The 14198-nt window shown below is 37.6% G+C and overlaps 1 protein-coding gene across 13 annotated transcripts in view; it reads right to left on the bottom strand.

Moving 5' to 3' along the window:
• The window catches only part of Dh31-R (Diuretic hormone 31 Receptor), a 451262-nt gene that overhangs the window by 69924 nt on the left and 367140 nt on the right, over positions 1–14198 (bottom strand). For all 13 annotated transcript variants that reach the window (XM_073989144.1, XM_073989154.1, XM_073989149.1 and 10 more), the window contains 2 exons: positions 13505–13611; positions 7401–7492 (listed from right to left, as the gene is read on the bottom strand). In XM_073989144.1, coding sequence (XP_073845245.1) covers positions 7401–7492; positions 13505–13611 — 199 coding nt within the window. The remainder of the gene's footprint in view (positions 1–7400; positions 7493–13504; positions 13612–14198) is intronic.

Raw genomic sequence — 14198 nt, 5'->3', positions numbered from 1 at the left:
TAAATATTAAACAATAGTGGGGACAGTGTACAGCCCTGTCTTACTCCTTTGGATATAGATATTTCTTCCGTAATTTCTCCATCGATATTAACATGTGCACTTTGATGCCAATACAGACTTTTAATGCATCTAATTTCTTTCTCGCTTATTCCAATTGACGCCAGAATATCCATGAGCTTGTCATGCTGTACGGTGTCAAATGCTTTCTCGTAGTCTAGCACATAAATATATCCTTATTGACATCTCTACATTTTTGAACCAACACTTGAACGCAGAATAGTGCTTCACGCGTTCCTTTTGCTTCTTTGAATCCAAATTGTGTTTCACCCATTTCCTTTTCGCATTTTTCATATATCCGTTTATGTATAATTTTAAGGAAGATTTTTAGGGCATGGCTCATTAGGCTGATAAGTCGGTAATCGTTTCATCTTTTCGGGTGAGATTTTTTTGGGATGGTTATAAATGTGGACTTCAGCCAATCCTGGGGGTATTGTCCGGTGTCATATATGTAGTTAAATAGTTTTGTTAGCAGGTCAACATTGCCACCATTTATCATTTTTAGTATTTCGACAGGTATTTCGTCAGGACCCGTGGCTTTTCGTTCTCGGAGGGATTTTAATGCATCTTCAACTTCATTGTTCGTGATAGCCTTGCCTGTCATTTGCTGTGATATCCGGTTGTCATGATCCGATCTGGTAGAGTCTCTGAATAAGTTTTGTATGTATTCTTTCCAGATATCTTTCTTCTCCGCAGTTTCAAAAACGGGTTCATTATTATTGTTGTAAAGGACTGATGAATTGGTATTTCTGTAAATGCCGGCTGCTTCTTTCATTTTTTTGTGTAACTGGAAGTCGTCGTGCAGTGTCATCAGTCGTTCAATTTCTTGGCATTGACTGTTCAGGTGGTTATTTTTGGCTATACGCACTTCCCTTTGAATTTCCCTGTTGATTTCCCAATATATCTCGTAGTTACTATTTTTGTATTTTCTACGATCATCCATCAGTTGAAGTATCTCTTCAGTCATCCAACTTTTACTCTTTGGTTTTGTGTAGTTTCCAAGCGTGTTACGTGCAATTGAATTGATTGTGGTCTTCACACCGTTCCATATATTTTCCACGTCATTCCTGTTGATATTGATTAATTCTGTGTTGACTTGAGAAGAAACGTCAGACCTTATTATAGGATTTTCGAGTTTTCCGATGTCAATTTTTCGATTTCCTGCTTTATTTGACTGGCGTGCTAGTTTTATGTGGATTTTTGCCATCAGGAGATTGTGGTCAGATGGTACATCTGCGTTAGGGTATGTTGTGACCTTTCTTACAGACGAGCAGTGTCGCCTGTTTATAAGTATGAAATCTATTTGGTTCCTTATCACATTGCCGACTCTATCTTGGGGGGATTTCCAAGTATATAACCTTCTTGGCGGCAGGGTGAACAGAGTATTGGTAATTTTCATTTTAAATTCCTGGCAAAATTCGATGAGTCTGTCACCTCTTTCATTTCTATCTCCTAGGCCATATATTCCTTTTACTCCTGCAACTATATCGCTTCCTACCTTTGCATTGAAATCGCCTTGGATTATGGTTATTTCCAATATTCAGTGTCTTTTTGGTTTTACCTCCGGGGATTCTTAGCACCCTCGAGTTACCGGAGATTGAGGGCCGTGTGTTTTGTTCTGCATTCATTGTTATATGGTTTTCAAGGGATAAATACATCAGTGATGTCCCCTAATCTTCTGATGGGTTTTAAGTTTGCCGTCTTGATTTCAGCCGCTCTTCCTAGAGTACAGACGCTGTTTGCAGCCGCCCACTGTGGAAACAGACACCGCTACCTGTTGGTCCGCGAGAGGTATTTGATTTCCCTCCTACCACCCATATCTGGGAAGCATTCCCCTATCCGCCACCTGGGGACGCGTCCTCTAGGGGTTACAGGCTCCCTCGAGGACTATTTTTAGGGAATATTTTTTGAGCTCATGGATTTTTAAGAATTTCTTTTGGAGAGGTTTTAGAGGAGCTTCCAATAAAATAAAAATTGTTTATGAGCTCATGTTCTTTGAAAAATACAGACCTGATATGTTTTGGGAATATTTTTTGAGCTCATGGATTTTTAAGAGTTTCTTTTGGAGAGGTTTTAGAGGAGCTTCTGCGAGCCTTAAGGCTCGTATATTTTAAGTATATTTTCAGGAGCTCATGGAATCTTAAGAACATTTTTAGAATTTCCGCTAATGCTTGTGGATTTCAAATAATACTTTTTAAATTAGCTTTAGGGCTTGTAGATTTTTAAGAAAACTTTCTTAGGAGTAAGAACATTTTCGCATTTATGGATACTTAAAAATCTTTTAGGCTCAGCTAAACGCTCGTGGATTTTTAGAATTCTTTATGGCTGTCCTTAATGACTGAACTGACTTTTTGGTTGGTTTTAGCTATTTTGATTTTCACTAAAATAGCGACTGTAATTTATTGTACTTTTTCTTAAAGACAATGTGTGTTGGATGGATCATATACATCAAGTGTGCGAAAATATATATATGGGAACTATATTAAAATCTAAACATTTTCCAATACAAATTTAACTTTTTTCTGGACCAACTTTCTTCACATTTTCCAAATTCAATCAATATTGAAAAGACATTTTGTGTTTGTGTTGTAACCGAAGCGTACAATAAATGCGAGCTGTACTTTGATTACAAAAATACATGGACAGAAGTTCGGAAGTATGGACAGACGGACTTGCATAAATCGACTCAGAAAGTGATTCTATATATATCCCTAAGAGGAACTATGGCTATATCTCGTTTCCTCTTGCAGGTTATGTACTAATGCACAAAGACATAATACCCCCTACCACAGTGTGGTGTAGGGAGTAATTTATCTAGTTAGTCAAAGTAATTACGATAAGTGTACTTAGTGCCATAAAAGAAAATACCGACTTTTTTAAATGTATTTTGTAATTATCGATCCCCCAAAACTTGTTAGTCTCGTTCAAGTGTTTGAATAAACTGCTGTTATAACAACATTTTTACACAAGTCCTGTCCGTGTGTGCGAAAAGTGCACTTAAGAATTCTCTTTCACAGAATGTGAATTACTACCGAATATCTATGGAAACTGTTGTCATGCTGGGTTATACTATGTGTGTGTGTTGCATCCGCCACTTACATACATTAAAGAGAAAATCTAAAGAGGGCAGAAGCATGAAAATGTGTACAATAGGTGTAGAAATCATGACTGTATATTACAAGTCTCTTTTGGGGTAACAACATAAGTAAGGCATTACAAATAGTTTTTAAGAGATAAAAATAAATGGAAAATGAAATACTCATCACAATTTGAGAAAGCTGCAGCACCAACTATTTTTCATTTTTTGTTCAAAGTTGCATTGAATAAATAAAAGTTAACATTCCATGTGTCTAGCTAGCATTATTTATAAGTCTTGGCATATTTTATAATGTCGACTTTTTTACGTTTGCCAGCAAATTAAATTTCTTTCTTAGTTAGCCAACCCTATCCTTGAAAATTATTCTCACAACAAAGGTCAAAAGTGCATCGGCAGCAGCAGCAGTATAAAAATGAATGGTTGAACAAAAGAAACAACAAAAAAGCTCTTTGTAATGGACCACATAAGCTGCGAAGGGCTAGGTTGGTTTTCACAATATAAATGTAGTAAAGTATTGATTTTTTCATTTCGTTTAATTTGTTTGAAGTAAATTTAGCTGAAAGGCTTTAGGAAATAATATTTAATTTTTTGCTTTATGATATTTAAATATGAAGTAGAGGCAGCGACGTTTGCTAGATACTGAAAGAAACGACGGGGAATTCAATGGGGAATCTAATGGAACAATTCTCAATAACAAGTGAGAAACAAGTGAGTTAGGGGAATTTGAAGCAAATATGTGTCGGCGGAATGTTTTGGTTTTTATGTCACCCTATAAAACAAAAAAAAAAGATACCAAAAATTACTAAAAAAAATACTAAAATAATTTTTTATTTCTATAAAGTGATTTTATATAAAAATCTTAGGGTGATATTATTTCCCGTGCATTTTTTTTAATCCATATTTTCACATCTTTCATTGTACAACTCACACCATTCGTCATCCATCCATACAAGATTTATTAATGCGAATTCTTTAGATTCTTTTCAACAAAATATTTCATGGCAAAACCAACATTCTCTAGAAAGGCGAAGAAGAAGAAACCACATCAACATTTAATGGTCTAATTATGGTTAGACATCGGATTTTAGCATGTTTTTTATTTCTTATCCGATTGGACTCAAATTTTGGATCTAGGCGTTTTGAGGGTCAATTTTTCGATATTTGGGGTCATATCAAAAATATGCAAAAAATATGCAAAAAATATGCAAAATATATGCAAAATATATGCAAAAAATATGCAAAATATATGCAAAATATGCAAAAAATATGCTAAATTTGCAAGTGTTTTTTTTGACAAAAATCGTCAATTAAATTTGGAAAATCATCAAAAAAGCATTCTAAATTAAGTTTTTTGACGTTTAACATAGTTTTTTGCAGATAATCTAGACTAACAAGACTTAAATCAGTTTTCACAAGGTGAGAAAATGTCAAATAACCCAACATTCCTATTACAACATAATTTGCTTTCTATACAAATGTAGATAGATAATGGAAAAATTTCAAAAACTCAATCAGAAATGTCAAAATCAACGTGTCCAAATATGGTGATAGTTTCTAATCGGCCAAAATTGTCTAGCAGAAAAACAAAGGAGCTAGAGTTAGTCATCGCTATTTTTGTTTAGATAAAATCGCAATTTTTTCTAGTTTTTGGAAAAAGTGTTCGTTTTTTAGCGCAAAATGGGAAAAAGTACTAAAGTACCATTTACGATTCCAGGTTCCAGTATACGTTTTGAATATCCACATATTAGATTTGGATATATTTTATAGTGTTTAGTCCTATATTTGTGGTCAAAAAGCTTCTTTGGAAAAATGTTCTAACTGCCGCTTTAATATTGATGACATGGTTTTGTTTAATGCACTAAAAATACATAATTTTATATGTATATTGTAAGCATACAACCGCTTAATGCAGAATTGGGAAATGTTCACTCCTCGGCGAAAAGTAATGCATTCTTTTTAGATTCACTTTTGGCAGTTTTGTTGAGATGTGTACTATTTTATTGTTGTAAAATAATTTCAGCTCAATCTCGGGTTTTGTTGTTTTCAAATTTTTAAAAACAACAAGTTTTATTTAAAGTTGGATGTAGTTAAAATTTATGCGAAGAACACCAAATGATTAGTGCAAAATGACATCACTCAGAAAAACCACACAATAGCGTGGTAGTGGTAAAATAAGTCAAACCCTTGGAATTATCTTTAACATGGCAAAACCACTCACATATTTCTGCTAGAAAAGCATTTGAAATGCTAAAAAAATACAGTTTTTTCATTCCTGCTACAGGAAAACAATTTTGACAACACAGTCTAAAAGAAAATATACAATTAATTAACTTATACTTGACCGTGTACTCGATAATTTGAACTAATTATTACAAATGTTTCGAATTTGGACAGTTGTTTAATGGAGGAGTTGCTGTAAAAATTGTTTCAGCAACATATAGAAAAAATGATCGAGAACAAGGATATAACACCTTTTATAACACATTTGTCTTGTTGTCTAGGATATAAATAAATATATTAAGAAAAATATTCGCCGCAATATTGTCATTAAAGTTGCCAAAGGCACTATACACCTAAAAGGCAAAGATTTCAAGGAATCTTAATTTTCAAAAAAAAAAAAAAAAATGAAATTTCACACCTGTCCCGTGTTTTGCTTACATCCTGATGTTTACTTTAAAAACGTCATATTTCTAGCTCTACTTTCACAATCTGTTTGGCGGTTTTGGTAATTTGGGAAAATTGAGTCTTGTTGCATGGTAATTTGGTAAAAAGTAAGGAAAAGAACAAATACGGGCAATGCCAATAAAAATGTCCGGATTGTCGTATAGAAAAATCTCACTATTTTTAACACCTAGAGCACGTAGAGTATTATATTACTACCACGAGTTATTTAATCATAGAAAATAATTTATTTTCTTTACTGTTCGTTAATCCGGACAATTTGATAATTCGGACAACACCGAAACCTCTGGTGTAGGGATTATCGAGATTATACTGTATATATATGTGCAATATCCAAATCTGAATCGATTCTTACCAAAATAAACAGGGATCGCCCTAGGGCAAAAAAATCTCCATCTTTTATGCGAATTGGACATAATACCCTTAGGGTATTAAAATATAGTTATCAGTGCAATCATGAATAAAAATTCCGTGCATAATTTGTTTTCTTTCCCAAATTTCACAATTTTTTCTCCATATTTATGCCCAAAAAGGGAATATTTTTGTCAATTCGACTAGAATATGCTATCGTGACGCGAATCTAGTAGCTTTCAACTTTTAACAAATATTGATTTTAAAAGAGTTTCTAAAATTATTTTCCGTGCGGGAAATTCGGAGGGAAATATTTATGATTGCCCTGTATATGTTTTTATATGTTATATGTTTTTAGTAAAATATGAAAGATTTTATGTAATATTCAATATTGTCTTAGTCTTTGTTATTCTGTCAGACAATTTGGCAGAAACTATCAACATATTTGGATACGTTCATTTTGACATTTCTGATTGAGTTTTTAAAAAAATTTGTATTAGAAAGCAACTTATGTTGTAATAAGAAGGCTGGGTTATAGGAAATTTTCTAAGTCTTTTAGTCCAGATTTATTGCTTTGGCGGAATAATAATTAATAACATAATAATCTGCTATGAAATCGACGTTTAACGACAATAAACTTAATTTAGAACACTTTTTGATGACTTTCCAAATTTAATTTGACGATTTTCGTCAAAAAAATTAGTTGCATATTTTGCATATTTTTTGCATTTTTTGCATATTTTTTGCATATTTTGCATATTTTTTGCATATTTTGCATATTTTTTGCATATTTTGTGCATATGCAAAATATGCAAATATGCAAAAAAATAAAAAATATGAGCCTGTCATTGCACTCAGTTTTCTTCAAAACGAATTTTGGTCCAATCAGAATTTTCGTATCTTTATTAATAAAAAATATGCAAATATGCAAAATCCGATGTCTAATTATGGTTAAACAAACTAATATAAATTATGCCCATACTGCGAAGATCTCCCCTTACAACGTTAACCTCAACAACCAACCGATAAAACAAATAACTGTTGATGTAAAAATAATTAACATTAATTTCTCTATTGCCTCTTTTGTATTCTCTATCCATTGAAAGTAGTTGAGCTGAGTTGAGTGCCTTTGCTTGTCGGATCATTAATTTACATGGCAAAGCCATAAATCTTTCGAATAACAAAGTGTTCTACGATGGTTGTTAATACTTACTTGAAATAGCACAGGATAAACAGTGATAGGAGAATGGCAATTAACGAAATGCCATAGCCGATTTTATACATTAAATTTACACTACTTTGCCACTGAAAAGAAATTAAGAAAAAAAGGGAACAGGAGTTTAATGAAATAGTAAGAAAATGGTTAAATAAAAGGGAAATTAAGTTATATAATTTTTAATGGTATATAAGGAAAAAAATAAACGGGACCAACGGACAACAAATCGTGGCAATACTACGACGGCCAGTTCTCTGTTGTTCAGCGCCTTGAAAATGTATCATTCTTCCAATGCAATTGCAAAATTCTCCGCAAAACAGTCAGAGGAAATGTAACAACAAAGCTCGCCGTTACCAGCAGATTGTACAAGAAGCGGAGGAGGGAGACTTACCATCCTTATATACCAGTCTGTCCAGCACATACCTATATCGCTTAAGCTTAGCTCTAGGGATTCATGCTTCGAATGTATAGGGGTATAGGACTGTCGAGATAGAATTGCATAATTTTAACATACCGCCGATAGGTATTCTGTCATAATCCCGACATTTGTTCGCTTTTGGAGGGCAATGCAATACCTTGGGGCCCCTAATGGTCATCATGAGCATTGGCATTCCGTTCTAGGCAATGACCAGAGAGGTACAGTGCTGGCCTAGCAAATTGATAGCTCACGATGATAGGAGGAGATTGTAACAGTTCACCAGACATTGCCATTGTAACACTTGGTTTTATAAATGACGTCTCCTTGCAAGCCGTTATTTCACTAGACTCCGACCACCTTCCTGAAATCCTCTCCTTTAAAAGGCAGCCCGGCTGCAGAACCTCTGACCGCCTTACTTTTCTTAACCATGAAACAGCTGATGGGCAAGAATTCAGATAATTCGCCAATCACCGCTTAGCTTAGATAATTTTCCGGGACATCATCACAACTGCACCAGCTTGGCGCATACCTGCTGGTCGAATAACCGAAATTAGACCAAACTTCCCAGCAGAGGTGACAGGACTAGCAACTGAGAACGATGAGCTTCGTCGTACAAACCCTGAAGAACCAAGTGTTAGAGAACCAACTCCGGAAATCAACAGGCTGCAACGATCTAATGAACAGGCTTATCCAGGCGCGCCAGGAAAGATCTTCATAATGCGGAGAGAGAGGTATAAACGGTATAAAGGTATAAACGAGGACCTCTTGATCAACGAGCTTATCAAGTATACCAGAATAGCATTCACACTGATGCTGTTGCCCAGGCAGTACAAAGGAACGCCGTACTTAGAATATTTTTTCAAGCACCAACAAGGACCAAATCGTGGATTTTTAATGGATATTTTTCAGGGACCAAATCTTGGATATTTAAGGAATATTTTTTCAATCACCAACAAGGACCAAATCGTGGATTTTAAAGGAATATTTTTCATGGAATAATTGGGGGTTTTAAAGGAATATTTTTCATGGCCCAAATCGTGGATTTTAAAGGAATATTTTTCATGGACCAAATCGTGGATTTTTGAGGAATATTTGTCAAGGACCAAATCATGGATTTGTAAGGAATATTTTTGGTGCCACCGTGGTGCAATTGTATGCACACCCGTCTTGCATGCAGAAGGTCCCATATCATTCAGTTAATATGAATCGGGTCTCCCCTGTCCCGTCTGGGATGTTTGTGGAACAATTATATATATTATTTTGCAAGGACCAAATCGTGAATTTCTAAGGAATATTTTTCAAAGACCAAATCGTAAATTTTTAAGAAATATTTTTCAAGGACCACATCGTGGATTTTTTAAGAATATGTTTCAAGGACCAAATCGTGGATTTTTAGGAATATTGTCAAGGATCAAATCGGGGATTTTTAAGGGTTATTTTTCAAGGACCAAATCGTGGATTTTTAAGGAATATTTTCAAGTCCAAATGGAGGATTTTAAGGAATATTTTGCAAGGACCAAATCGTGGATTTTTAAGGAATATTTTTCAAGGACCAAATCGTGGATTTTTAAGGAATATATTTTCAAGCACCAACACCGACAATGGATTTTTAAGGAATATTTTTTCAAACACGAACAAGGACCAAATCGGGGATTTTCAAGAAATATTTTTTCAAACACCAACAAGGACCAATCGAAGAGTTTTAAGGACTATTTTTTCAAACACGAACAAGGACCATATCGTGGATATTTAAGGAATATTATTTCAAGCACCAACAAGGACCAATCGTGGAGTTTTAAGGAACATTTTTTCAAGCACCAACAGCGACCAAATCGAGGAGTTTTAAGGAATATTTTTTCAAACACGAACAAGGAACATATCGTGGATTTTTAAGGAATATTATTTCAAGCACCAACAAGGACCAATCGTGGAGTTTTAAGGAACATTTTTTCAAGCACCAACAACGACCAAATCGAGCAATAGATGTCAGGAGTGGGTGCATCTATGGGGTTGCTCTAGACTCGTCCACGTGAGGGACTACGACAGGGACTATGCTGCTGCATGCTGTGTGAACACTGTCCCCAGTGAGTCGTCGTCGGATTACGAGACTCCCTCGTCGTCAGATTACGAAACTCCCCCGCAGTCCCCTCGGCAACAACCACACACGCAGCCTTTAACACCAGCCGTTGTTGTCCCAATCCCCGAAAATGCATCCTTTTTGCAAATGAATTGCAATGGACTCCGAGGTAAGATCGAGGAGATAGTAGATTTTATGAGTCGGAAGAACATCAAGGTCGCGGCGGTGCAGGAAACCAAGCTGAACAACAACCACAGCCTAGAGCATTGTGATGGTTACAATGTTCTGAGGAAAGATCGCACCAGAAGTGGAGGTGGGGGATTGGCTTTCCTATTGCACCAGTCTGTCCAATACAGACCTATCTCGCTTGAGCCTGTCTCTAATGACCCGTACATGGAATGTATAAGGGTAGCAGTCAGGTGTGGAGCTGCCGAGATAGAGTTGCTGAATGTATACATCCCGCCGAGAAATAGCTGTATCCCTGATTATAGGCCTGACATTAGCCCGCTCTTGCAAGGTCATAATCGTCTGGTCCTGGGGGATTTTAATGCGCATCATGAGATGTGGCATTCGGCCATCGGCTGGCTGAGCAGATTTATAGCTCCAAGTTTTGCACGGTCAATGAGGACGCCCCTACCAGAATTAGAGGAGAGTGTCACAGTTCGCCGGACATAACCATCGTGTCACCTGGTCTGACAAATGACGTTACCTGGCAACCCGTCATTTCCCTTGGATCAGATCATCTCCCCATAATTATCTCCATTAGCAGACCACCCGACTTCATCACCTCTGAACGCCGCACGTTCGTCAATCATAAAAAAGCTGATTGGCCGAGTTTCAGAGAGTTCACCAATCACCGCTTCAGAGAATTGCCCAATCCTTCTGATGTTCGGGTAGCGGAAAGGACGTTCCGGGACATCATCACTGCTGCAGCCGCTCGCCATATCCCTGCTGGTCGAATACCCGAAGTAAGACCAAATTTCCCAGCAGAGGCGACGGGATTAGCAAATGAGCGTGATGAGCTTCGTCGTATCAACCCCAATGACCCCAGAGTCAGGGAGCTGACACTGGAAGTTAACAGGCTGGTCGGCGAGCATAAGCGGAACAAATGGTTAAATCATCTGAAGAGCTGCAACATTGGAGCCGGTATAGGTGAATTGTGGGCAACGGTTAAGTCACTCTCGAACCCTGGAAGAAGGGAAGATAGGACCTCAGTCACGTTTGGCGACGTTACGTTGACTGACCCGAAGAGGTGCGCAAGTAATTTCAATCGACAGTTTGTCGAGCATCCCAAGAGTGACAGGGCGAAGAGAAGAGTATTACGTCGCATCAGATCTCTTCCTGCCGAGGATGAACCACCACAATTTACAATGGATGAAGTTGCCAATGCCATCAAGAACGCTAAATCATCCAAAGCATTGGGCCCTGATGGAATCTCCATGGTAATGTTAAAGCAGCTGGATGAGCCTGGAGTCGAGTATCTCACCAAAATCTTCAACTTGTCGCTAGCCACCCTCGTTGTTCCCGAAGTCTGGAAAATGTGCAGGGTGGTCCCATTACGGAAGCCAGGCAAGGATGCCAGCAAAAGTGAATCGTACAGACCGATTTCGCTTTTGTCGCCCGTAGCAAAGACACTTGAGGCCTTGCTCCTCCCCAGTATCAGAAATAGCTATTAAGTTGCCGATCATCAACATGGATTCCGTAAACAGCACAGCACGACAACAGCGCTGCACGCCATTACCACATATATCTGTAAAGGACTCAACCAGAGACGGCCGTGCGATAGAACAGTGATGGTGGCGCTTGACTTATCAAAAGCCTTTGATACAGTCAGACACTCCACGCTGTTTGAGGACATTGAGCAGACAATCTTCCGGCCAAGCTTGAAACGTTGGGAAATTCAGGAATAAGAAGTCCAAACCCCGTAGAGTGAAACAGGGAGTTCCCCAAGGTGGGGTGATATCTCCGGAATTGTTTAACCTCTACCTCTCCTGTATTCCACCCCCTCCAGATGGCATTGAGATCCTGACGTATGCGGATGATTGCACGATCCTGGCGTCGGGTACCTATCCTGATGACATCTGTGAGAGACTGAACAACTATTAAACCGATCTTACCACCTTTTTTCCATTCGAGGAATATGCAGATTTCCCACACAAAATCTACAGCCACTCTGTTCACCACATGGACGGAGCAGTTTGGACGTGAGTTGAATGTCGTGGTCGACGGTAGCAGAATTCCGACCACAAACTGCCCTAAAATTTTAGGGGTCACATTCGACACTACATTCAAGTCGTGCGCACACGCCACAGCTATCTGCGACATGTTGAAAAGTAGGAAAAAGGTCCTTAAGTCCCTAGCCGGCAGCACTTGGGGTGCAGATAAGGAAACCTTGTTGGCCACGTATTACGCGATAGGTCGGTCTGTGGTAAGCTATGCGGCTCCAGTCTGGTCCCCGAGATTGTGTGATTAGAACTGAAAAAAGATTCAAACTTGCCAGAATGCCGCCCTGAGAACAGCGACAGGGTGCCTCCTCAAATCTTCAGTGGACCATCTACATGAGGAGGCAAAAATTCTTCCTGTAAAGCAACACAATGAGATGCTTTCGTTGCAGTACCTGCTTGGATGTTATCGTGTGAGCCATCCCAATCACCATCTTGTGGGTAGGCCCGGACCATTCAGGGAGATCAGGAAGGATATCCATGCTCTAGAGGGAGAGGTCCAACGATACTGGAGAGAACCCCTAGATCAACAAGCATATCAAGCAGGATTGAATAGCATTCACACGGACGCAGTTGCCAAGGCCTTAGGCAATTATAGTGTGAATAAAGTACTAGGAGTACATCCTCCATCTATCGCAGCTGAGGAGCGTCAGCTGCCACGACAAACCAGAGTAGTTTTGGCTCAACTACGCTCGGGATATTGCAGTCGCCTAAATTCGTATTGGGCGGAAATCGATCGCGCCGTGCAAGACATATGCCCAGTATGCGCCATGGGCCCGCACGACACACAACACCTTTTTAACTGCCCCGCCAAACCTACCCATCTAACTCCATTGGCTACATCCCATCGAAGCAGCCACTTTTCTGGAACTGGAGATAGACCCAGAGCCAGATTGAACAGAGGAACGAACAAATAAACATAACAAAAACACTGTTACAACAACAACAACAACAACCAAATCGAGGAGTTTAAAGGAATATTTTTTCAAACACGAACAAGGACCATATCGAAGATTTTTAAGGAATATTTTTTCAAGCACCAACATTGACCAAATAGTGGAAGTTTAAGCAATATTTTAAGGACAAATTGTAGACATTTAAGAATTATGTTTTCAACGACCAACATATCTCAAATTATGGAATTTTTTAAAGAATATTTTTAACGAAAATTTGGCAACATTTAACGAGTATTTGTTCAACTCTCAACTGTAAAGGTATGTTTTGAAAGGAGACAATAAATGGAGACAATTCAATGGTAATTGCTGTAGCAAAGTGAAGAAATGAATTACAGCAATCGGAAGGATAAAGCAATAAATCACAAGAAATATAAAATATAGGCATTATTATTTATGAGCTTTTCTGTTTTATGTTTCTACAAACTTACCTCCAAGTCTTCGATATTTACACAGGTGGTATAATTTGACCATGATCTATTGGTTAGGGGGTGTTTATACCATTCACCGTTTATTTCACACTCCTTGTGGGCATATCCTGTAAACAGAAACAGAAGATAAATATATTTGCCTATTTTAATTGGCTCATTAATTTTAGTCATGTACTACTGAATGAATGGATTCGGATATCGTTTAATGTTTCTACTTGTTTGCAATAATAATGAATAGAGAGATACTTTCGGCAAATGGATATTCAAGGTCACACAAAATTTATTACAGACACATCTGTGGGCGATTACAGGACAACTTTAGATGATGTCTATATTGTAGGCAATAAATTTGTAGGAAAATTCACACACTAAAGATTTGTACAAAGATTGTATATGTTATTGTATTTAACAACAAATATTCCTTATTTGTAAACTCTTGCCTTTATGTTAAAAGCATGGATATCCAAATTACATCAACTTTTTAATAAAAATTAAAAATTCTAGCAACAAAATATAAATGACCTCTGGGTCAAGAGGGAAGCCGTATTTAAATTCCCAATATTAATTTCTCGTTAATTTTTTTCGGTAAATCCACTGAGCTGCGAATGTTTGCCACAAAGGCTGAAGGCGTTTCTGAGAAATGTAACACCAGTTAAAAACATTTCACGCTTTGTTTGTGTCAGAAAGCAGCACT

Source organism: Musca autumnalis, unplaced genomic scaffold (assembly GCF_047663935.1).
Source record: "Musca autumnalis isolate F117 unplaced genomic scaffold, ASM4766393v1 scaffold_5, whole genome shotgun sequence".
Taxonomy (NCBI): Eukaryota; Metazoa; Arthropoda; class Insecta; order Diptera; family Muscidae; genus Musca; species Musca autumnalis.
The sequence above is the reverse complement of the archived record's forward strand: the minus strand, read 5'-3'. Positions and strand labels throughout refer to the sequence as shown.